The 26,280-nt window shown below is 35.0% G+C and overlaps 1 protein-coding gene across 3 annotated transcripts in view; it reads right to left on the bottom strand.

The window, feature by feature from the left end:
- LOC138321567 (GTPase-activating protein and VPS9 domain-containing protein 1-like) overlaps positions 1-26,280 on the bottom strand; it is a 35,603-nt gene that overhangs the window by 6,455 nt on the left and 2,868 nt on the right. Inside the window, exons 2-21 of one of the 3 annotated variants that reach the window (XM_069265328.1) lie at positions 22,158-23,321; positions 18,792-18,929; positions 17,960-18,137; positions 17,267-17,575; positions 16,642-16,923; positions 16,107-16,252; positions 15,510-15,614; positions 15,031-15,133; positions 11,901-13,051; positions 10,892-10,976; positions 8,883-8,903; positions 5,759-5,806; positions 5,458-5,520; positions 4,868-5,018; positions 3,973-4,287; positions 3,031-3,165; positions 2,388-2,511; positions 2,003-2,069; positions 1,414-1,528; positions 807-945 (exon numbers count right to left, since the gene is read on the bottom strand). In XM_069265328.1, coding sequence (XP_069121429.1) covers positions 807-945; positions 1,414-1,528; positions 2,003-2,069; positions 2,388-2,511; positions 3,031-3,165; positions 3,973-4,287; positions 4,868-5,018; positions 5,458-5,520; positions 5,759-5,806; positions 8,883-8,903; positions 10,892-10,976; positions 11,901-13,051; positions 15,031-15,133; positions 15,510-15,614; positions 16,107-16,252; positions 16,642-16,923; positions 17,267-17,575; positions 17,960-18,137; positions 18,792-18,929; positions 22,158-23,261 — 4,779 coding nt within the window. In that variant the 5' untranslated portion in view covers positions 23,262-23,321. Of the gene's footprint in view, positions 1-806; positions 946-1,413; positions 1,529-2,002; positions 2,070-2,387; positions 2,512-3,030; positions 3,166-3,972; positions 4,288-4,867; positions 5,019-5,457; positions 5,521-5,758; positions 5,807-7,300; positions 7,325-8,882; positions 8,904-10,891; positions 10,977-11,900; positions 13,052-15,030; positions 15,134-15,509; positions 15,615-16,106; positions 16,253-16,641; positions 16,924-17,266; positions 17,576-17,959; positions 18,138-18,791; positions 18,930-22,157; positions 23,322-26,280 lie in introns of all 3 variants that reach the window. The other 2 variants (XM_069265327.1, XM_069265329.1) reach the window with 2 other exon arrangements.

The raw sequence follows: 26,280 nt of genomic DNA, 5'->3' as shown, positions 1-26,280 counted from the left end.
TAAAGATAACAAACTTTCAGTATCAAAATCCAAGATGGCTGCCTGGCGGCCATCTTGTTAACCGATTGGTCCCAAAATGCAATATGCACAACTAGGGCCCTAGGGGAACCTACATATGAAATTTGAGACAGATCCCTTCAGTACTTTCTGAGAAATAGCGATAACAAACTTTAAGTATCAAAATCCAAGATGGCTGCCTGGCGGCCATCTTGTTGACCGATTGGTCCCAAAATGCAATATGCACAACTAGGGCCCTAGGGGAACTTACATATGAAATGTGAGACAGATCCCTTCAGTACTTTCTGAGAAATAGCGATAACAAGAATTGTTAACGGATGGACAGAAGGACGGACCACGGACCACTGACAAAAAGTGATTTGAATAGCCCGCCATCTGATGATGGCGGGCTAAAAAATGTTGGTTCACTTGTGACAAATCTAAACATCAATCATATTAAATAAAAGAAATATATAATTGCCCATATGGTTTTTATGTTTTACACTGTAATTCTACTGTCTATACAGTGGTACGTGTCAATCTGCTACCATACATCAATGTTCCTTAATGAGATGTAACACTTACTAGAGAGGGAACCCTAATATTTGACATACAAGATCACAGTTATACTTTAAACCATTGTTCTTCAATGGTGAAAAATATGACATGGTGAAAATAACCCGTATACGATATATGCTGAACTCAAGCTTTATGACCTGCAACGTGATGCCAGCATTCACAGCGTATGTTGCAAATGCAATACATGCTGCAAATTGGTAAGAGTCATTAGCATGATTATTAGGACCTACCTTGTACGCATTTAGCATGTAGATTTCCCTTTGAGCCGCTGTCCAAGGACACTCAAAGTGATACATCCTAGGAATACCAAGGTCCTTATGGTTTGGTGTGATCACTTGACTTAACATCTTGATATGTTTGTGCAGAATTCTGTAACAACCAGGGAATAACCAATGACAAAGCAGATAAATAACTTTCACATTTATACCAATTTCTTTTAAAGTTATAATTTTCACATTTCTACCCATATCAAATGTAATAGAACACAAAGACAAGTTGATTTACAGTAAAACAATTCATGTACCACATGATACCTGATAACGATTGTGCGGGACTATTGTTTCTATTGGTGATGGAATGACACTAAAAGATGACATCCCATGCTAATGTCATTTCAGCAAAAAATTATAGAGAGTTACATTCCATCATCATTGGAATGTACAAGCACCGCACAAACCTTATGGGGTATCATGTGATATATCAATTAGTCCCACTGATGTTGACTCGAAATGTCTGCACGAAATAAATTCCCCAATGGATGGGATGAGATGGCCATAGTTAATATTTCATCTGGATTTCCCCCTCCCTCTCCCTCTGAGGAATAACAAGGAAACTTACTGGTCCCGCATGATATCTCCATCTCCGTTAGGAAACATGGCGTGAGTGTAAATACGACTCATGATGTAACGTTCTATGACTACACGTGCATCCTCCATCTGGCTGTCATTAGAAGCTGTAACACAAAATTATTAGTGAGGTCTCTATTTAAATACAAAATTGTTTAAAAAATGATGAAATGCTTTTACTGGGGTACTTTAACTGCTATATATGCATTACATATATTACAGTCATTTTACTTTCCATCATCTATTGCAGAAAATAGATATGTCAGAATTGGAATGGCCAACTATTTCTATCAAACTCGTTGCAACAAAAACTTTGAACCAAAAGGCTAGAATTATCAAACTTTGATAACAAGTACAACTTATAATTTATAATCATTAATAAGGTACAAAAGTTGCTAAAAGTTTTATACATTAAAACCCCACTTACTCTAACAGCTGAACTGTGACAAAGATTTTCAACGGCAAGAATGTTGTTTACTTTTCTATATTTACATTGTTCTCTACTTCGGCTCAAAACAGGGATGTTAATATAAAGATTGATCTTCAATTTGACTGTGTATACACACAATAGTATACATTACCTTGCCATATCTGGTCCTGATTCATGTTCTGATACAAGTACTGGAGAAACTGTTCCACAAAGTCCGTCTGAAAGACATCAAAAAGTATAACCCTCATATCATCTTCCTCAGACTGTGACCAAAGAATTATACATATGTACTATAAACATTGTTCAATTATGTGAAACATACTCATTCATTAGAGAGTGACTGATTCAAAGCAACAGTTTCCGCTGAATTTACTTTAAACACCAGTAGTTGACTTTAATGGAGTTTATATGACTCCTTTTTGCTTCATCGTTGGTGACCCACAGTTGATCATACTCCACTCTGCTATGATTAACATAATCACACTGTTTTGATAAAATCCAAAGAACCCACAGGCTATTTCTTTGTTTTTACTTACCTTTTCATCTGGTACGCTCAGCTTTTGGAAGTCAGATATAAATTTGATAACACTAGTTTCCTTCTTCTCAATAAACATGCGAACAAGCACACTGGTTAGGTGTCGGCCACATACATCCTTGTACCTAGTAAAACATTTATAAATCATACAGAAATACATTAGAGATAACATTATTATGGTATTGCTGATATGAGCGAGTAACAAAATGCTAGAAAAGTTAATGCTAGAACAGTTGTAACAATACATGTATATCCTAAAAAATATTTTAATCATTAATAAGAAGCCTGTTGACCCTGATTAACAGTAACCCTACCTGTTGACCCTGTTGTACTGTAACCCTACCTGTTGACCCTGTTGTACAATAACCCTACCTGTTGACCCTGTTGTACAATAACCCTACCTGTTGACCCCGCTGTTACCCTACCTGTTGAACCTGTTGTACAATAACCCTACCTGTTGTTTCTGTTTTTACAATAACCCTACCTGTTGACCCTGTTGTTACCCTACCTGTTTAACCTGTTGTACAATAACCCTACCTGTTTAACCTGTTGTACAATAACCCTACCTGTTCATCCTGTTGTACAATAACCCTACCTCTTGACCCTGTTGTTACCCTATCTAGTGACACTGTTGTAAAACATACCTGCTGACCCTGTTGAGAAGTCGTGTGACATGTGAGAGTGTAGACAACAGACCCTGTCGACACCGGATTAAGTATGACACATAGGCTGATCTGCTGTGGTATTCATCCTGTAGGGCTCTCACCAGCTTCTTTAGACTGAAATACAGTCATCATCAAATGGCAATAAGTTTAAATAAATTTATCTTATCCAACAGCTTCTTCAGACTGACATGTTAAAATCACACTTATCACTAAATACTTAAATTTGTACATATATCGAAAAAAAAACAGTTCTAATGGAAATTAGATCAGTCGGTTTTACTGTGATATGCCTGAAAAGCCCATGGTTGTGACATGTGTGTAGATGTTCAAACTCGCTCGCTGTCCGCCATTACACATTGTGGTCGAACTTCTTGTATGCCGAACCCTGTCCCTTGCTCGTAGAGTAATGCAACTTTTGTCTAGAACTGCTCAAATCGCTCTGACAGTAGTGTGTTTACCTTATTAGGCGAATTGTCTTGCCTAAAAATCATTTTATCACCTTCTCAGTGGTTATGTAGTTTATTTGTTTAACGTGCGTGACTTTGGCTCGGGTATGGGGTACAGCGTCCATATTGTGCCTGTTAATCGTATTGATCAACGAATTGATATTTCAACGATATTAATTAAAATATTAAACAATGACGTCGAATTTGTCAATATTTTATGTTATATGTTTCATAAGAAATGTAGAACAATACATTTATGCCATATTTTGCTTCTTGGTTATGTAAAGAATTAGCCTGAGTGAATTGTCCCTTTAAGACTGACATGTTAAAATCACACTTATCACTAAATACTTAATTTAAATATAAATAAATTTAAATACATCTCATTTATCTAAATCAGTTAGATCTAAATTGTAATTTTCTGAGCTCAAATTAATAATTAATTATAATTTGAATTTATATTAACAGGACCTACCCATCGTTGTCAAACATCCGGACACATCGAATAGCCTCATGTAGCTGTGCTATCAAGTCCTTGTTTTGTAGACTGATGGCCTCAGCCAGCTGGGCACGAAGCAGTCTCACTAACTCATTATCTTTGCGGTTGTTGTCTTCTCGACCAGCCACGCCACCGTAGGTCAGGTCTAATGGGGTATATCCCACTTGAAACTCAGCAGAACTCAGCACGATTCGCAGCTTACGTTTGGCGTCAATAAATGCGAAGCAGTTTTCTAGATTGTTTGGATCATAGTGGGGTGAATCTGTCATATCCTCATCTCGGATAGAGAACCTGTACAGAGATATAGCAAGTGTGGTTTAGTATAAAATAGTATAAAATACAACATGTTTTTATGTAATCTATTTCAAACAGTGAAACCCTAGGGTCATGAAATATATCTTTTAGTTAAGATTCTTTTATCTATCTAGAGTATTTAATTTTACCCTGTTTTGGCATAATTTTTCTTTTAAATTCCAGTCAATTTATTTCCTTTTGGTGTAATTTTTTTTGGAATTTTCGTCAATTTATCACCTTTTGGTGTAGCCAATAAGGCCCCTGGGGGTTGGGAACAATTTAATATACCATTTTATTTAGTCTTTGGCCACATAATGTTCCTTCAAAATTTTCAATAAATTTGGTTCAGTGGTTTTGAAGAAGTAAAAATTTTGTCACTGGTGACCTATAAATTTATATTCATATCTTTGTACCAGTTTTGACAATAGCCGAAATAACTTTTTTTTTCAATACACAGATTTTGGAAGCAGTGAAATTCCAATACAATTTCAACAAACTATTTATCAAGTATATTTTTTTGCTTCCATTTTTCAATTACTTCATATGTAAATACTTCTTATCTGGAAATCCCTCTTACCTTTTCTCCTTGACAGGGTGGGTACTGAATGCCACAGTAGATGGGACACCATCTACAGAGCTACCTGTAGCACCACCCGACTCGTTATTCTGGGAAGACAAAATCCCTTGTGGTTTTTTCCTGTATTTCGCTAATATATCATCAGTGCTCTCTGCAAAGTAGAAAACTAATTAGACTTTTGTCTACCCAGGTTGTCCTGTTCTTACATATCCCAGCTTATGTCTTTTACTTTATTGTAGCCGCACCCTCATGCATATTCTATCATTATCATCGTCAATAAATATATAAAGGTTAAGAATTTATGAGTACACTTATATTTTTGGAGAAAGATAATTGGCATAAGCTAATCAAGACACCAACAACTGCATTGCATAGGCTATGCATTGTACATATATGTATTTAACTCATTAAGATAGCTTATGGCACAGTACTGTAAAGAAACGCTAGTTATGTCCTTCTAATAAAGACTTTGAAAATATTGCAATATCTCGACATATTTGGTAACACATGTTTAACAACTATAAATAAAGATTTACAAAAAATGTGGTTGTCTCCCTTGTATTGTAACGTGTCTACACTGCTATACTAACCATCTAATGCAGACTTGGACCCATCACCGTGTCCATTACTGACTATGGAGCTGTTTAAATCATCTGAAAAGAAGATAGACGTGTGATAATCAATATATAACCTGGGTCGTATCGGTGTTACATTTTCTTTTTGGTGAAAATTCAAAATTGGGCTACAAAACTAATTTGTTATGTTCAAATTGACATTATGTATCAATGTAGACAAATCCCTTTACTACAACTGGTTCCAACAGAAATATAGGACGGAATAAGTGATAAAGAAAAATTTAAAAGTCAGTGTAGAGAGACACCAATTACTTACTCGGAGTGTCCTGAAGATCATGCTTGTTGCCACCTTTTCTTTTAATACCTGGAAACAAAACAAACCTATCATGATAACCCAGTCTCACAAGTTATAATCAGATTTCATACAGAGGAACAGTACATAACAGCATAATTACAGGAAGATTGTAAACCAAAATTATTTTTGTAGCCAATTAAATTTTGTAAACATTGTATTTCCAATGCAATTAGAAAATTAATTGCCATGAATAAATTTCAACAGCAAGAAATTGAATGGTAGGAGTCTAAATGCAAAATTAAATTACTGTCAAAAATTAACTTATTAAATTAGATCACCACAGAGACAAGTTGGTTTATAGAAGATTGAACTAACAACTATCTTTGGTATATGGCGCTGTTTCATATAGCTAAAATCAACCCCAAAATCAAAGAAACCAAATTACAGTAAGTTATGTATATAAGAATCTTCACAAAACCCGACATTGAAAGGCAATGTATTAAAATAGCTATCATTATTACCAATCTCAAAATGAAAACAAAAGAAAGGGTTTAAATAACAGGTTTAAATAACAAAATGTGCCAAAAACATACCATGCTAATGGATGTAAAGTTCTATATATAATGATGATTTAAATATAACACGGGGCATACAGAATCAGGTAGAGTATGAATTATAATAACAGTCAACATAAATAGATCAGGGGAAACACACGTCTTGTCACACATCCAACACAACATAAAGGTATAAAGAAGATTCAAGTATTATTCAAAGTGGGTGACAATCAGCCTTAAAAAGCTCAAACCTACAGGTCTAAACCAACAAAACAGGTAAAACATCGACAACTTTCTAGGAAATAAAATTAATGCACGCATAAAGAAATTTCAATATCTACAAAAAAATTGATTGGTTTTATTCTGGTTTACATGCTTTTAAGTTAATTTTAATGGTCACCTGTGTTCGTGTTAATATTTGTGCATAAAACATTTCAATGTTTATATATCTATCAATATGCAGTCATTTATAGTAAAAACTTCCTTAGCAACGTCTCTCATCTCTGTATAAATGTTTAATGAAATGGCTCTCTCAGGATGCAAAATCTGATAGGCGATAAAAATCATTTTTTCTTTGTCCTTTTCATGGTGTTTAGAGACAGGTTTGACTATATGGACGCGCAGATAGAACACCGACTTCAGTCAGAGACAAAGTCATGTAGGCAATAAACCAGAAAGTAACTGTATGGAGAGTGATAGAGTTACCCTACAGTGCCTATTTCATCAGAGCATAATTTTCTCTTTGTTTTCTCCTTTTTTTAATACTTTTACAAGAGTTGCTGTGGGTCAAATTTATATTCTTTACTAGGGTAAAAACTTAGAAATTTATAACCATGTGTTTGTGTATCAAAGTGGATCTGAAGACATTAGTGGGATGTAAATGTGTTTGAATTTATTGATAACAAAAATAATAATACAAGTCTATAATTGCATGTGTCAATTAAACACGATGCAAGCTTCATGCAGGGATAAAACTAGTATAGGATCATATGGTAGACTGAGAATTTACCTTCCACCCCATACACAGAGCGCACTGTTGGCCAGAAAACAAGTGGAAAATCATTGCAACTTTATAAACACAACCAACATGTAATAAAATTCGAGAGACAACTTTTTATTTGACTTTGATTATATCCTTATTTACTGTAAAATCCCTTTAGCTTAATGCACCTATAGTGGTCTAAGGACTTCACATTTACAAGCACCATATTTTACCCAATAAAAACCCAGGGTAGTTAAAAGATAGAAAATGAGGAGTCGCTTAATAGGACAAAATTTGTGCTAATATTTCACAGAATTATTTCACAGAGTAAGCCATTAATCAATTTACAAAAGAAATTAATTAGAAAAACCTACAAAATTGTTCATACTTTCAATCTGAATTTAAGTCAACATTAGTGAAATTGAGGCCTATAAAAGTTGGAGGGGTACATACAGGGACAAGGAACTTACTGGGTCAAATTTGGTACATATTATATACTGGAGACTTTGATCCATAAACCATGCTCCAGTTAAGATCACAAACAAATACACAATCAATATTTCGCTTCTACTGTCTTCCTATGGAATCTAAGGTCTATGCCAGAGTTTTGTAAACAAACTTCTAGCGCATAATGTGAGATGATTGTTTGCAAAGCTCTGGCATCTATATAGACCATAGATGCCATAGGAAGATCGTTTGCTTATATTCACATTATTAACTCATTTTGGTGGCCTCTATATTAACATTGTTTAAGACCAGGAAAACCGTTTATCAACGATGAATTAATTTAATCCACATGATGGAATAGCCATTTTGATGGTGATCAGATGAAGTTACCATGTCAATACTAGTGATGTCATAAATGGTCACATTTTGAGTGTCAGTTACACCCCCATAGATCTAGACTTCACTTTGGCCGTGGTTAGTTTAGTAGAAGTGACAAGTGAATGTAAATATATCAAAGGATGTAATAATAAAAGCATATCGCTATAGGATACCATAGAACTTGTCAGTAGTGGTTAGACAATTCTGATATCTAAATTAACACAGAAGTCAGAAGAATTGTAGCATCAAAATCTATTTACAAATAGAGTAGTTACTAAAATCATTGAAGGTTTATATATCTATCAGGTAATGATGAAGTTTATTAAGAAATTTGTTTGGTTCCTTGATGACTTTCCCCATCCTCAATACTCAAGGGGTTAATATCCATCCTTGGACTATGTCATAGCAAAACTGAAGGCCCTCTGTGCAAGCATGTAGTTTGGTCATTTCATGTACATGTACATCAACAGAATCACGTTACGGTATATTGTATGGCTTTGAAGCTGAGCATGACCCTCTATAATTCTTCAAAATGTCTATGCAGGCCTGTGATTGGTCTTTTTTTTCTTCTGAACTGCCTTTTGTTTCACTTTGACATATTCCATGGGTGGATGTACGACAGTGATAGTAACCCCTGGAGTATCGAGGAAGGACTTTACCTGGAGGAGACACAGTGTTGAGATAGCTATCATCATAGATTTTATTAGACTGAATAGGATGAGATATATCATTTTAGTTTACATGCAAAGAAATTATCTGTCAGAGGTACTACTCTTATATTTACATTTTTTGCGTTGTGACTTTCCTACGAAGAAATGATAAACCATTAATAGATCAGCATATAACTGAATACTTACTTTTGTTAAGAGGGTATTAACTTTTTTTTTGTGTTCGCAGTGAAGGTAATTTCTGCAAACATTACTGCCTGTCTATAAATCACTGCCCTCATATCCTCAAGTGTAGTTTAACATTACAACATTTCCACTGTTCATGATTCCATTTAAACACTACAATTTTTTAATGTCACATGACCATTAGCGCTCCACCTCTGGGTTGCGACTTTGAAACCAACATGAGGCAGTTACCAGGTACTGATCGTAGGTTGCTGGTTTTTCACTAAGTACTCCAGCTGTCCTTCATCCTTTAAACCTGGTTAATCTTTAAACAACCCAGCTCAGGTGTGGTTAATAAAACAAGAGGCCCAAAGGGCCTTAACAGTCATCTGACTACCTTGGCAATAGTAAAATTAATTATATACTTTGTCAGGACCATGTCAGGATCATTTTCAATTTCTTTCAACAAATTTTATTTCAAACAAGAGGCCCAAGGGCCTTAACATATAGGAAATTAATTAGATATAGTGTCATGGTAGCCATCTTCGATTTGTGATCAACCAGAGATGTAACAATACTTTGTCGGGCCCATGTCAGGATCATTTCATGCAAGTTTCAGCCAAATCGCACCGGTAGAACTTGAGAAGAAGTTCGAAATGTGTTTTCAAGATGGCGGCTGTGGCGGCCATCTTGGGTTTCGTATCAACCTAAAAAATAACAACACTTTGTCAGGACCATGTCAGGATCATTTCATGCAAGTTTCAGTCAAATCGCACCGGTAGAACTTGAGAAGAAGTTCAAAATGTGTTTTCAAGATGGCGTCTGTGGTGGCCATCTTGGATTTCGGATCGACCCGAAAAATAACAACACTTTGTCAGGACCATGCCATGATCATTTCATGCAAGTTTCAGTCATATCACACCAGTAGAACTTGAGAAGAAGTTCAAAATGTGTTTTCAAGATGGCGACTGTGGCGGCCATCTTGGATTTCGGATCGACCCGAAAAATAACAACACTTTGTCGGGACCATGTCAGGATCATTTCATGCAAGTTTCAGCCAAATCGCACCGGTAGAACTTGAGAAGAAGTTCAAAATGTGTTTTCAAGATGGCGGCTGTGGCGGCCATCTTGGATTTCGGATCGACCCGAAAAATAACAACACTTTGTCGGGACCATGTCAGGATCATTTCATGCAATTTTCAGCCAAATCGCACCGGTAGAACTTGAGAAGAAGTTCAAAATGTGTTTTCAAGATGGCGACTGTGGCGGCCATCTTGGATTTCGGATCGACCCGAAAAATAACAACACTTTGTCGGGACCATGTCAGGATCATTTCATGCAAGTTTCAGCCAAATCGCACCAGTAGAACTTGAGAAGAAGTTCAAAATGTGTTTTCAAGATGGCGGCTGTGGCGGCCATCTTGGATTTCAGATCGACCCGAAAAATAACAACACTTTGTCGGGACCATGTCAGGATCATTTCATGCAAGTTTCAGTCAAATCGCACCGGTAGAACTTGAGAAGAAGTTCAAAATGTGTTTTCAAGATGGCGGCTGTGGCGGCCATCTTGGATTTCGGATCGACCCGAAAAATAACAACACTTTGTCGGGACCATGTCAGGATCATTTCATGCAAGTTTCAGCCAAATCGCACTGGTAGAACTTGAGAAGAAGTTCAAAATGTGAAAAGTTAACGCACGGCGCACGGCGGACCGCGCACGGCGGACGACGACAGACGAAACATGACGACTATAGGTCATCCTGACCCTTCGGGTCAGATAATAAAATAAACCCAACTAAAACTCCCTTCCTCATTGGTGACTGCTCCAGACACTGCATTTTCACCCTTATCAATATAAAATCTTCAAATACAATTTCTTACATTGCTTGGTACATTTGTATATGTACATTTAGTATCTTAATTGTGTATAGCTGCTTGTTATTAAATGAAAATTACCATACCTTTGTTAAATTTTTCTTTAAAAGATTTGAAAAAGCCTTTTTTCTTGTCAGGACTTTTATCATCTTGGTCGTCATCTCCATTTTCCTTGAATAAAAACATATAGATCTAAACCATTTGGTCTGTAAAGTATAGTCTGTTTCAAATATATTGATAAAGAATATCATATAACATGTCATTAAAGATGCTGACAAATGGTATTTTTTCGCTATCAGAAACAGGAGCAGACGATTTAGTATTATTCTTCAGTTGCAAATGTTGCTTACTTTACACCATTACCACCATTGAAAAAATTGAGCTTCTAATTTTATTTTAAGTTAAAAATATGCAAAAATAATCAATTGCATCCCAAAAAAATTCCGTGTCACTATATCCTATATGGAATGAAGTACTAATTGCGCATGCACCAATGGCGAAGTAAATTATTTTATATTATTTTTTGTGTTAATTAGACATATATATACACGATTAAACATCAATTATTGTTCAAATGATGAATATCATTTATGCTCTGTCGGCGGTGGAGCATCTTTAATATTATCATACTAAACATAGAGCCATTCAAAAGTGAGTTGAACACCTCTTTGGCATTATATTTATAAGGATACTGCATAGCTGGTTATTTTCATGTTAATGATATTATCGCTATTTCGCAGTTCTTAAGTGTCATCAGAAAATTTTGGTCAGTGAGATAGATATTTTAAAGAATTGGTTGAATTAACTATGACCTTGATGTCAAATCGCGAAAAAGTTATTCATAATAAATATTCAATTTTTCTAGTTTTTGGTCCATATTGCAAAAATTTTGACCCACAAAATGACCTGCTATACGGTATTATTTTATCATCAGATGTCACAGACATATAAAAGAAAGATGTATATATAAGTATATATTTTCTATGCAATGTACAGTATTAATATTTAATGAATAGAAAAATTACCTTTTCTTAATATAAGCATAACATGTAAAAATACAGTTCACATGCTGATGTGAAATAACTAGGCAATTACCTTTTCCTCTGACCTCTGCGACACATTGTCAAAGCTGGTAGAGCGAGAAGACTTGGTGAAAGGAGCACCATCACTGGTGTTTTCTGAACCGGATGAATGTGAGCTTGTCAAGCTGCCTCTTCTCTTCTCCGTCCCACCCCCCTCATCGCCGTTCACTGAGACATCACCATTATTGGAGGATGGTGACAGAATCTCCGGAACTCCAGTATTAGATACTCGGCGGGGCACCGGAATCTTAACATCTTTGTTAGCCGACTGAGATGAAGCAGCTTCATTTTGATCTGCAAACTGAATCAGCGGTTCAGAGTCCATTTTTTTATCCTCACTGACACTTGAAAGAGTGTCTATCATTTCCTTAGAGGAAGCACTACAGTGACTGACACTGTCCAATAAATCCCCAGAATCATTTTCCCCATCAACCACTGGATCAAACATACTCAGGGCGGCAGACAATCTCCGAGTGTCCGCCAGTGTTGTATTCTGTTGTTCGGATAACTTAACATTCCCGGTTTGTTCAGTCAGAAGGTCCAAGTCTGTCTGGCTATTGTTTGAACTTAGTGACCCTCCAGTGGTATTTGTAGTAAGTGATGCTTGTTCGTTAGCTACAGGGCCAGCCCACGACAAAACTTGTTTATGTTTTTGTGATTGTTTGACTGGAGCGAAACCTGTCAGGTCTAGACCCGTCTGGTGTTGTTGCTGTGAGGGTCCAAAACCAGCAAACGTTGCCCTCTGTTTTTCCTTGGGTTTGGCACCATTATAAACAGGATTCCTAAAGGAGAGATTTTCGGCAGTGCCCGTGGAGTAGGACCTGTCCGACGAGTGACTAGAGGACTTTGGGTCTGGTACAGACAGATAGTTGGATTGTTTGGTGTGAGAAAACTTAGAGGAGTGACCTCTACCTGGTTTGAGGGGGACATTGAGTTTATTATGGTCAAAATGTGAACTGGTGCTGAGTCTCATGGGCATGATCGGAACACTAGGATCACTATCCTCAAAAACACTGTCTGATGGTGTACTGTTGGACTTGGCAAAAGGGTTCTTTTTGCCCCTGGGGCGGGGCTGGGTGTTGGGGGTGAAGCTAGGCTGGGCTGAGGCCCCACCAACTGCCCCTCCTGACTCCATAGGGTGATCTTCTGTAGGACTTTGATGGCCTGTAACATAGAAATATCTGGAGTTGAAGGACTTGATGGATTTACAATGTGACTGTAAAATATGCCAATTGTCTAGGTCATAATAAATTCAAGGTCCTAAGTCCACCATTTATCTTTAAGACAGTATAAGTATGGTAAAACTAGTTATTTTAGTCTTAAAGGTCCAGAAAGTTTGGCCGTTTAATATTATATATTAAGTATAGCGTTATTCCAGTCTTAAAGGTCCAGAAAGTTTGGCCGTTTAATATTCTATATTAAGTATAGCGTTATTCCAGTCTTAAAGGTCCAGAAAGTTTGGCCGTTTAATATTATATATTAAGTATAGCGTTATTCCAGTCTTAAAGGTCCAGAAAGTTTGGCCGTTTAATTATTATATATTAAGTATAGCCGAGACCAACAAGGTTTATTTTATTAAATGTCCTAAAATGGCCAGGGTATTTTAGGAAGTAGTGGATAGTTGGAATACCAAGAGCAATAAAAATTACAATTTAAATACATATTTAAAATTGTCCTCAGATTTTTATCGCTCACAATGCCATATTCTGTGGAATTGTTTTCCTTCCTAACAGTGATCGCATCCATGCAAAAACTTGCCCAAGTCTTAGTGAAAATCCACCAATATTCTGAACTTGTATAGCATTAATGACTGTAAATTTCTTGTTTCTCAGGCCCGCCCGCATCCAATATGAACCCCCCGCACCACTCACTTTTTATTGAAATCAAAAAAATAAAAACGTCCGCGCCGAAAAATAAATTCCGGAAAAAAATCCGACGTTGGTTCCCGCATTATCCGGAACTTGACCGATCCGTGTTTTAGAATCTCCCAAATCAGATCATTGAAACGTTTGTTTATCCTTTAGAAGCTTGTGATTGCACATGGTACACGGCAGCAATAATGATTTCGCTTCAAATATCTTTTTCTGGGAGTGTTCTTTTACCCTGGACAATCATTTCGAATTAAAGTGATACTTGTTCGTTTGGCGAACTCTACAAAGGTCTGTGCGATGGATCGCTTGGTCCCGACGACTGGTCATTTCCGCCAAAATTCGCGGATCATCATGTGCCGGCCGCTATCGGCAAACGGAAAACTGACGTTTTTGACAAAGTTATGATGTCTTCAAAGGTAAATGAAGCAACGAAACTGTTTGGACATTATGTCAGAATAACGTTGCACGAGGTGCAACGGTCATCGGCATCTACATCTGAAAACAATGTCAAAACTGATCATGAAAATGAATGTCGGAATAAAACAGGTGAGAAAAAACGGAATGCTTTCCAAGTTCAAGTTTGCAACCAGAAGATGCTTCAAAAGCACCGAGAATCAATGCATTGTTAACGAAAGTATATGTCAGAAGTAACATCACATGTGATACTCCTATTGAAGTCCCCTATTTCAGCTCGAAGTGCTTTCCCCCTGTGTGCTTCCATTGTGGCTCTGACACAGACCTTGTAATAAAGGAGAGCCAATATCCAATATGTAAAATCTGTGACACCAGAGACAAACAAGCTCTTAAAAGAAAGAGAAATGTGTGGGAGGAACGAAAGGGGAGCAAAAAGACCAAATCTTAAAACATAGGGAGTCCTGATCACTTGCTTATGTACATCTGGTTAACATTGAACATAAAGTTGTATTTCAATTGTTTTTCAATTTAAATTGTAAGTTTAATACCAGAAAATAAAGACAATAGTTTAAAATTAAGATTTCTTTATTCATTTTATGCATTTAACAATTGACACAATTTCAAATCACATGATTCATGTATATTATTATGTGACTGAGAAAAAAAAAAAATACCTCCCTCATCACATTTTTAGGTAGTAAAAAAAAAAAAATAGCCTCCCTCCCTCATCCTTTTTTGGAAAAATGTGCCTGAGAAACAAGAAATTAATTTTGTTTGGCCTTACATTAATGACTGTAAATATATAAAACAACAATTGCATACTAAAGGTAGATATAAACCTAGGATAGATTGTTTTACCTGAAGCTAAAGGTGTATCTTCATTTCCCACATTGTCCTGCATCTCTGGTAAACTCTGCTCACCCGATATTGAAGCAAGGTCTGTCACACTTCCAACATCGTCCTGGAAAGTCATTAAAAATAAATTCTTTCAAAAATCTTCAAAGCTTTGACTGTTGTCTATCAGAGACCAACTATGGTTAAAACATATGACATATGACACCCTACATAAACTTCTATAAATTATAAATTCCAATAAAATTGTTTTGAAATTATTTTCATGGGAGGGGCAAAAGGCACTTTTATCGATACCCCATGAAATGTTAACACAATTTCAGTATCAGGAATGCTAGGAAATTGAGATTGACTCCCCTCCGTCTCTCCCCCTCCCCCATCACCAATCAAATTTTAATACAAGTGCCTCCCAAGTGGATGATTCAACTTTTCAAGTCTAAATATTTTCATTATCACATCTAAATTTGAGTTGTTACTACATTTACCTGATCAAATTCTGACAGAATCTCTGCCTGTTTTTCCTCAGTGTCACTCCCTAGGACATCAGTACTCCAGGCATCACTGGCGGTCTCTGATACTTCAGACACAATCTAAAACAAACATTATCAATAAAATACTTCTACATAACTATTGCCAATATGACCTAAAAAACAAAGCTTTAGATAAATTTTTCATTTGATTATCAAAAGTAGACTATATATTGTGGCATACTTGTTTTGCTGATTTTGATTTGTTATGAACAAATTTCCAAATTAGATGTTATTCCGAGAGAATCACAATTCACTGGATATTGTACAAACCCCAGGATCATGAACAGTCTCAACTCATTCACCCCTGCAATTTCAAAATGAACTGGTCTAGCATTTATTTTGAAGAGCCTAAATGTGTCTTTAGGGGTGATTGAGTTAAATCTCACATCTCAACGTTTAGTACCAATCAAAGATGACGTTATGAAAAGATCCGACATTTTTTATTGGCTTAGCAAAAACAAAACTGGTAGTAGAATGGTAGTTTTTAGTTTGTTTCATGACCCTGCAGCCAGGAGTGTGAAAATACCACACAAAATCTGTATTAATATTTACATCATTCCTGGCTAGTAAACTCTGCCGCACCATCTCCTCACGGATCTCTTCAAGTCGATCAAACTGATTTTGTTCTGGAGGTTCCGAGTCACTAGCTAGGACATCTGTACTCCATGTATCACTCACCGTAGATTTGGTCTCATCACCTACAAATACACAAATCTTTCTTGTTTTTCTATGCTGAGCATACCATATAGTTGGTTATTGATGTGCATAAAAAGTTTTCACAATTTAACCTGAAAATGCTATTTCAGAGGATTTAAATTTCCACCATCATAGCTACACCCCATGAAATCATGAAAATATCATTCTCACAGATATATAAAGGCTATATGGTTACTAAACAATAATTTAGCCCATATATACAATATGCTGTATTTATTCTATAAACCGATGAATTTTATTTGCAGTGTTAAAATTTAGACTCAAAATGGTCACATATATGATATTGGCCATACCAATCAAATCAATTCTGCTTGTCCCGAGTTTTTTGGGCCAAATACGGAAGTAGCAAAACGGAAAACATTTAACTTACGCTCTAGTTCAAATTTTCCAAATCGATCGGTAACATCCACCCTGTTGGACTTCTGTACAGTTTCTGGTAAAGCTGGGGGCGGAGGTTCCTGTTCCTGCTCACTTTCTGCCTGAGAGAGGGGTGTGTCCCGTCCACTGATATTTGGGGTGCCACGCCCACTCACATTAGCGGAAATCATGTCTGAGAAGTTGTCATTGTCATCGTCATTTTCCGTATCCACAGAACCAACAGAATGACTGGAGGCAGCTTCTGATATGGCTTCCTGGATATCACTGGTGTTTCCTAGAACAAGTCATATTTCATGGAAATTCACCTCATGTCTTCTGAAATCTAGTACCGTACATCTATATATATATATAATTATGAATTAAGCTTGTAATTAAACTTGTACATATGATATATATAAACAAATTGATTAATTTCAAATCATAATATACTTTTGATGCATTTCTTTTATTACCTTAACTACATTCTCAGTGTAGGGATTTTTATATGTTAAAAAATTTTAAGAATATTTAAGGCTTAATTGATGTGAAACTTTATTCATAAGCATGCAATCTTTGATAACTAAAAACCAACTTCATAAAAATAAGATGTAATCATTATAGTAATGCCTTGATGTTACCTATAGATTCCTGATCTGTAGACAAAGAAAATCGAGTTCGTTTTTCATGGATTTCCACCGGAGGTCCGTCCCCAGGAAACAGACTGGCAGGTGTTTGATATTTTACTTTTCTACGTTTATTCTCCTGTTCCCATGACAACACTTTGGTTTCCGTCAGCATTCCAGGACAGTCTATATCAGTTCCAAGGGAGAGAATCAGAACGTCCTCAGCGTCCTTTCCCGTGGAGGAGTCTGAGTCCCCTGGCTGTGGGGATGCAGTATCTTCATTGTTATTGGTGCCTGGGGTTAAAGCCAACTTCTTCTTGGGACCTTGATGATATCAAAATAATTCTCTTTATGAACAAGGTAGAGCCAGCTATTTCTGCAGGGAAAACTTGTGAGTTATAAAAATCATGCTATTTAGACATAATGTATACGAGATAATCAAATTCACATGAAATAACATATGAGGATCATGCTAAAACATTTATAATTTAACCATTACTTAATATTTCAAGGATCAATATTTTAGATTTTAGCTGTACTAATCAAATTCACATAAAATAAAATATGAGGATCATGCTAAAATATTTATAATTTAACCATTACTTATTATTTCAAGGATCAATATTTTAGATTTTAGCTGTACTACATATGAGGGTGAACATTTTAGGAAATCATTATAAATGCTGATAAAATCGTTTTCAGACTAACCTTTGAAAAGTTTTTTCTGACTTGATGGTGTATCTGGCGGTGTGTGTGAGGGTGTATTCATAAGACTGTTGGCACTAGTACTGAGGTTAGAGGGTAGACCCTGAATCAGATCCTCCAGTAGTTTACGCTCTGCCACACTCTCGTCCACTATAGGTAGCACTGAGCGCAAAAATCCTACCTGTAACATCAAACAAATTACAATCTCATGAATTAATATTTTAACTATACATACATAATATCCAGTAGAAACTTCTTCACATATTAGAGTTATCAGCCCTTGCCAGAAAGTATTGATTTTTTTTTTGTCGTGTGTTTTCAAGCGAAACATCAAAGTCTTCTATGAGAAAACTCTACAATTTTTCGCACAAAAATTACTAACATCACAAACAGTCAATACCTATCCATAAGGGCAGATAACTCATCCATAAGGGAAGATAACTCTGTAATATGCAAAGACAGAATATTTATACTTGCTTCAAGTAAATCATCAATTCACGTTGATTCTTTCTTCTCAATTTCTTTACATGTAGTTTAATTATAATAAGAACCAAACAATTTAGCTATGGTTGTCTTATTGTGAATATCTTTCTTTCACTTGCGATGTTCTATTCATTTCCACAAATTTTAAAGATATCTTATCAGAATTACATCAGAAGGTATATTTATGTCAATTCATATTTTATATCAACGCAAGTTTATCTCTGCAATCTTCATTTGAAAGTAGCGGAAAAAGAAAAATGGTTCACAGTATTGCTAGCTGAAAATATATATAACTTATTTTGACAGATGCTTATCTACTTATCTAGCAATATCATTGAGGAGTACCACTTACCACCATGTTCAGCTGTGGTAGGGTAATGAGAACTGAGGAACGCGTCAGATTATGGGTATGGCCAAGTCCTGCCCCAGTCCCAGGTAGCTCTGTCCCTATACCATGTATTAGTGCATCCAACAGTCCCGAAACACAACCCTGTAAAGGAATCGGACGATGTATTAATATAATCAACATTTAAAGATGCTCCAACATCGACAGAGCATAAAAGAAATTTATCAATTTAATAATAATTGATGTTTAATCATGTATATATATATATATGTCTAACTAACACAAATCAAAGCTCCAAGGCCCTCATAGATGCTGTGAATGAAGGACTCAAACAAAGGAATAAAAGAATTGGTTTATCATTTATATTAAATTTAGTTAAAATGTTGTAGAACATTGTAATTATATAATGTACAATGTTGAATTTTGGAGTTAAACAAAAATATTTATTGTTTTATCATAATTAAAGTTGATTCAACCACCATAAGTTAAATAGGTTTTTTTCCTGAAATGACTGAAATCTATTTCATATATTAAAATTTCTTATTTCTGAAAAAAGTAGATTTGTTAAACCAATAAATTTGGTAAAAATCTAAGTGCTATTTTCATTTAATACATGTAAGTAATCTATATACACATACTAATTACTGAAATTATCAATTTCATCAATGTCTCTTTAAAAGAAAAGAAAATAAGTTAATTAATATCCATTTGATAACAACAGAGATATTGCGATTTCCTTGTTAGAAAGACTAACATGGCTGCTTGCATGTGTGTATCACTTTGCTTTGCCGACTTTTGACTTATAAATCATGGCCAGGTACTTTTGTCAAATAAAAAGTCATAATTTTGTTACCTTTTACAACAATCCTTCGATGTTATAATAATGGATCATTGTTGCAAATGTGTTTTGTATCTTTATTTAAACATGGCTTGAACAAATAAAACAGCAAGTGCTATGCAGTGCACTTTAACTACGATAATATAATAATGAGGTCTAAAGGGAGGCAACTCGAGCTTTCACATCTCTAGATGGAAGAGAGTGTAGAAATTTCATCAGATATAGTTCGGTTTACTACGGTATGTTTTCAGAAAAAAAATGTTGACTAGAAATTGACACCACATGTATAATTTCTATATGTATTTGTTTGAATTGATCTTAGTTAAATAATTAAAAGGTAGCTATAAATAATTAATTAAATTATATTCCTGCAATGAAAGGTCTAATAGCAATGACGTTTAAAGTGAGGCAACTCGAGATTTCACTTCTCTAGATGGAAGAGAGCGGAGTAATTTAAACAGATATAGTTCGCAACGTCAACCAAATAAAATACTTTTGCAAACACATTTAAATCTTATTTTTTGTATAAATCATTAAAACAAACATAATTAATCATCATTTATAGCATCAATTTTGTACCATTCAACTAGATAGATAAACTAAGAAAATCTACTGTGAATTCGAAGGAATAAATTAAGAAGGCATTGTGTGTGATTTTCTGGAATACACAATCTCTGAACAAAGATTAAAACGAAATAGTTCTACGTAAACATCAGAAAACATCACTGATTGTGTAATTGTACACATCGATTATCGTTGTGACAATTATTGTACATGCGTGTTTTGTTATATACCTTCAATTAGGGTGTGAAAGTAACAAAACAACATTTAGATTTCATCGCGGATTCTTATTGTTGTCTTGATGTGCTCAGACTTGCTTAGCGTACCTCAACTTCGCTAGCCAAGGGTATTAAGTCCGATTCTCTTCCTACTGCCCTTGGCATATCTCACTTCAGAACAGGTGTTTTTGCTTTCAAATTCTGATTGGATGCGGCTAGGTTCAGGCGACTAATGAAAACGCAGATTTGATATGCCAACAAAACTGAACTGAAGTGATAGTATAGTGACCTACATTTGTATAATGAGGCATCAGGCATGTCATGCCTGTCAACATCAACTCCTAGCGAAGTTATATTACTATCTATTTCATCAATTAGATGTTTTATACCAGCTAAATGAACGTCTTGGAGACGTTGCTCTCCAAACAGATTGGAAAGTACGTGCGTGGTTTATGTTTCACAAATTAAACAATTAAAAGATATACTGCGATCTCGTTACAAAATTGGACATTGCAGAACTTCTGCATGAAACACAAAAACTGGTGTCCAAACTTACTAATAAACAAATGACTCGCACACATGTTCATCTTTGGTATTTTGAATCGGTCGCAAACAACACGCATGTTTCATAGGGCGCTGCCATTTTTTCAACCATACAACAATGATACGAGCTTTTTAATTGGTTGCTTATTACGTAAATGGAAGGGGCGCAACTGCAGTGATCCAGCAGGTGGCGCAGTGCGGGACCACCCGTTCTGAAGTGAGATATGCCAAGGGTAATAGAAAGAGAATCAGACTAATACCCTTGGCTAGCGAAGTTGAGCGTACCTATGATTGCTGTTAACGTTTCACAGCATCAAAAATAATATCAAATATTTTATTTTGTTTTTGGTGAATGTGCAATCAACACTTCATTCCATATAGAACATAGTGACATGGAACTTTTTCGTGATGCAATTAATTATTTTCAATAATTTTTTCTTGAAGTAAAATTAGAAGTTCAAACTTTTCAATAGTGGTAATGGTGTAAAGTAAGTAACTTTTGTAACTGAAGAAAAAAACTAATTTGTATACTCCAGTTTTTGATAGCAAAAAAAATCCATTTGTCAGCGCGCGGTGGAGCATCTTTAACCTTGTAAATGTGTATTATAGGTATTTAAAAACAATATTTAAAGGTACATAACTTTACCAAAATGTCTTTAAAAACTTTATAAAAGATCGTAAACATTAAATGAGGTTGGGTTATTTTACAGAATAAGCTGAAGTCTTAACACTGCACTTTAATATAATATCAGTTCCTAAACAATCTGAACTACTTGAATAACTCTAGTTCATTTATCTTTCCCGAATTTGTCATAATTGCAGTAATTGGCTCAGTAGTTGGCTATCAATGAACAAAGGGACAAAATAGCAAAATAAAGCAATATGGTTTACACAGTATCTTGATTTGTTTTTTTCTGATGCAGTAATTTCATCTGAAGATATTGATATAGATGCTTTAACATTATTAGTTAACTTTCAATTTTCAGTCGTTGTGATACTATATAGCCAGTTAATTTAACTGCTGAAAAAGCTGTGATTTTCATAAAAGACAAAAACATTTTGCTATCAAACTATGAGGGAATAGAATCTTTGTTCTTCTTATCATTTCACAGAACAATTTTTTTTGCATTCATGCTTCCAAAGTCAAAATATCTCGAAACTAGCTATACAGTATTAACATACACATACCTGAATGAATATGATTAGTGTTACCTTTTCAAATCTCTCGTAGAGGTCTGTGACCCTCGAGTCCTCCTCCCACTGCGATACAGCCAGGACCTGTATAATCTGTGCTATCTGCATCAAATTGTGTCTGGCAATATGGCTGATATGTATATCTGATGTGATCCCATGTGGATCGGGGTCACATATCGCAGGACAAATAAACAGAGAGAAAACCAAGTCTGCACAAACTGCCTGTACTTTCTCTCTCGACAATTTACCGGCTTTAGTTAGAATATGGTAAATCTGTGATACAAGCCATCCCAGTCCGGCTGGAAAACAATGGATATTGTTCTTGAGTGAATTAATAAATCTATTGGCCAAAACTACAAGTTTGTCTACTATAAATGTCCTGTATTCTTGGAACTTTTTTGTATAATCATCTGTACCTGGTTCACCGAATCTCCGCGCGCGTTCCTGTGGCGGAAACCGCACTAGAGCTTTTTGAGGATCTATGTCATAAAACCACTCATCTTCCATCAACAATCGCATCACAGGATCATGAAGTGCCGCGGTCAGAAATAGTTTTGCTGAGAACAAAGAATCTAAGACCAGCTTATACATAACACTAAAAGCACACGAGCCCTTCCTAAGCAGCCGTCGGGGGTCATCATTTGTGGACAGCTGAAGTTCTGCTAATGTGGTCATCATCTGCAGAGCGATCTGCTCATCCTCAAGCAGGAGACAGTTCCCACACACAGAAGATACAAGGAGAGGTACCACTTTTTGTGTGTACTCATTGCTCGATTTTTCCCCAGTCTCTACACAGTGCGCAAGAAGAGTTGAATTTTCCCGTAAGAATTTGAGAAATTCTCCATATTTGGAATCATGATAACTGAGATGCTTGTAACTGTCAACAAAGTTTGTCCATTGTAGGTGATTGGCCCTTCGACAACATTCCTTGGGAGCTACGTTTTGAGGGGAGTAGATTAAACTATCGAGGCAGGCCTTCTGTTCACGTGTGACCCATGACTCATGGTAAAGTTCCTCAGCAACGCGCTTGACTTCATCGAACAGTTTCTGCAGCTGACTGCGCTCTGATGTTACGAACAACTGTTCTTGCTTCAGATGGCGGGCCAGTTCAAGTAACTCCATGGCTATGCCTGGTTCAATGTACAGCTAAATGATCCAGGCCACAGCAATATCCAGTTTAACCTGTAAAGATATAATCAAATTCAAATCAGTTGTATATATATATATAACACTGTTCCGAAAAGGTCATAAAATACATTTTTTTTTTTGTAAAACCTTTCACTCCAATTTTAACAAATCGACCTGTATCATATATGTACACAAAGGAATCAGTTCTCCATGGCAGTGTACTGTGTCTGTGCTGATAATCAGACAGTGACAATACTTTTCTCATGTTAGAAAAACGTCATTTTATTGCCTCGTTACTATAGAGACATGCAGCCTCTTTACAAACAAATGCCCTTTTACATGGACAGTACATAGATTCATAACTAAGTTGCTTGAGAGGCAATATACATTGTAGGAGATTTCAGACTACCCCTAATATGATTTTTTTTTTTTTAAGAAATCTATATTGTGTCTTTACTAGAGCAGTTCTGTATTTTAAAGCAGGTTTTGGACATCATAATCAAATTAAAGAGAAATGTGTATTTTTTAACACTGAAAATATATTTCATTCTGTAATTATTTTTTTTTTTTTTTTACTTATTGCCATTAGATCACATATATTCAACTTTCTCAAACATTTTCATAAAATAACAACAAAAATTTGTTACATTTTATGTGTAAATGTATATTTTAAATACTTTCCTGAAGTCAAATGCTACAAAGCTCCTTCAAGCTTTTTAGCTTTTGTCTAGTAAATTTACATACACAAAACATACACAAACTCAAAATATAATATTATGAAAAGTAGAAAATCCACCTTTTGCACATAAATGCTAAAATATACCACTTGTATCAACGCACAAACCTGTTTGGTATTGTTGAAAACATAAACAAGATTAGTGTTTAACTGGGCATGACCTTTTAATTCATGACTAACTAGATGTTAGGCTCTATAGTGCATTTCCTGTCAATTCAACTGTTATTCATAAAATGAAACGAGTGCTTGAATTGATGAATTGAATATTTGAACTGAATTCTAAAAGAGTACCATAATGTTCTTGAATATTTGCATCAGTTATAGTGAATGATGACATTAATAGGTCAATATCTTAGTTTAAATAATTTCTTTATAATCTTTACACAATGTATCTTTGATATGAATAATTATATATTATTTATACCTCGTGATATTGATAAACAACATAAAATTGATATCCAGTCGTGTGGTGTGGGTGTCTTATGTACTCAATGTCATCCCTGATACACCGATCATTGAGGACACTGTATGCGATAGGCTTTCCTGTATGAGTTCAGTTTGAAGTACATGTACGTGTGTATATGTATATTTATAGATCATCACACAAAACGTTTAAGAAGTATAATCTAATCAAACAAAGTGACAAGATTTTAAAAGTTGCTTTTCTTTCAGATTTTTCCATTTATGACCCATTTTCTTTATTTTCAGATATATATGAATTGTATATTAATTATATATATAAACAAGTTTTCTTATTCTCATATTAATTCATAAATCTATAAAGTTGTTTGTATTACCGTATTCGCAGTAATTAGCACCCCTCGCCTCTTCTAACAAAGGAGATGAAGTTATATAAACGCCCTCCAACCCCTGAATTTAAACAATATTTTATAACTATGATAATGTACCATGAGCACAAAAGAGTTAAATTATGCCCCTTTTTTAAGAGTTTTTTTGTCCAGAAATTACATTTTGGTTCCCTAAAAACTCCCCCCTCCCCCCTTGTTACAATTTTAAGTGCCCGGGGCGCTAATTACAGCAAAGTATTGTATTTAATTTCCTTTTAAAGATTGGTTCCTGCAAATTTGTAATCAGTTTCCATACAACACAAACATTTTTCAATTTTATTTTTCGTTTTCCTAGCCTGTGTTTACTGTAGTATCAATTTAAGCATATTTATAAATCAACCCATAGTACTCATTAATAGATTTTATACATGTTTATGTTACATATTATCTAACACTTAAATATATGATTTTGAAAAGTCAGAGTTAGTAAATGTATTATTTTTTCTATTATGAATGAGTATGTATTGACCAGTGTAACATCGGGATCCGTGATGAGAGATAGAAAAAAAAAATTGACTCAATACAATCATGTTATAGTCATCATGATCAAGCTCATTTAAAAGTATTTGACATTTAAGCCAAGTCACAAAGCAATAATATACATGTATCATGCACACAGTGCCACAGGATCTGAGCCCCATCATAACCAATACACACTGCATATATTAGAGCGTGAAGTCTGAATATGAAGAGGTAACATATATTTACACATCAAAATTTTACTGACTGAAAGAGTAAAAAATCACATTCCAATAAAATTTATAAAAAAATAGAAATAAGCCAAAATAAAATGACAATAATAAATAATTGACCTAATGGCCTACATTTAACAACTTGACTAATTCTTTATTAAAACCTATCCTATTATATAATTATATATCATGACATAATTTTATCATTTTATGGAATGTTATTAAAGAAGTAGTTTTTACTTATTCAATGTACTTATTTCTACCGATATCACAGTTAAGGATAGAGTTGCATTGTTTTACTGTTATTATTTAATTGAAATTTTTAAAACCTACCACCTGAAACAGGATAAAAATATACACTTGTAAGTATACACAAAAAGAATAATGGTAGAAGCTGAAAAGGTGTATCTGTAAGGAACCTTTATCAATGTATTGACTTTAATTTGGGTAATTACTAATTAAAGATTTAATTTTTTTTAATACAACCATATAATTAATCAATATTTTATTTAAGGCTCCCTTGGGGACTCAGTTTTGACAAATATATAGTATACTGTAACCCAACTTTCTTTCACTGGTGATTTTTTTTTTCTTTTGTTTTTTTTTTTTTTTTTTACCTACAGAGGTAATTATATAAGCTTCTTTTAACTCCAATATGTTAAATGACTTGTAATTAAATACCAGTGTACCTCAGTATTTAAACCCATTCACCCTGAACATTCATAATGAACTATTCC

Source organism: Argopecten irradians, chromosome 4 (assembly GCF_041381155.1).
Source record: "Argopecten irradians isolate NY chromosome 4, Ai_NY, whole genome shotgun sequence".
In the NCBI taxonomy this organism is placed as follows: Eukaryota; Metazoa; Mollusca; class Bivalvia; order Pectinida; family Pectinidae; genus Argopecten; species Argopecten irradians.
The sequence above is the reverse complement of the archived record's forward strand: the minus strand, read 5'-3'. Positions and strand labels throughout refer to the sequence as shown.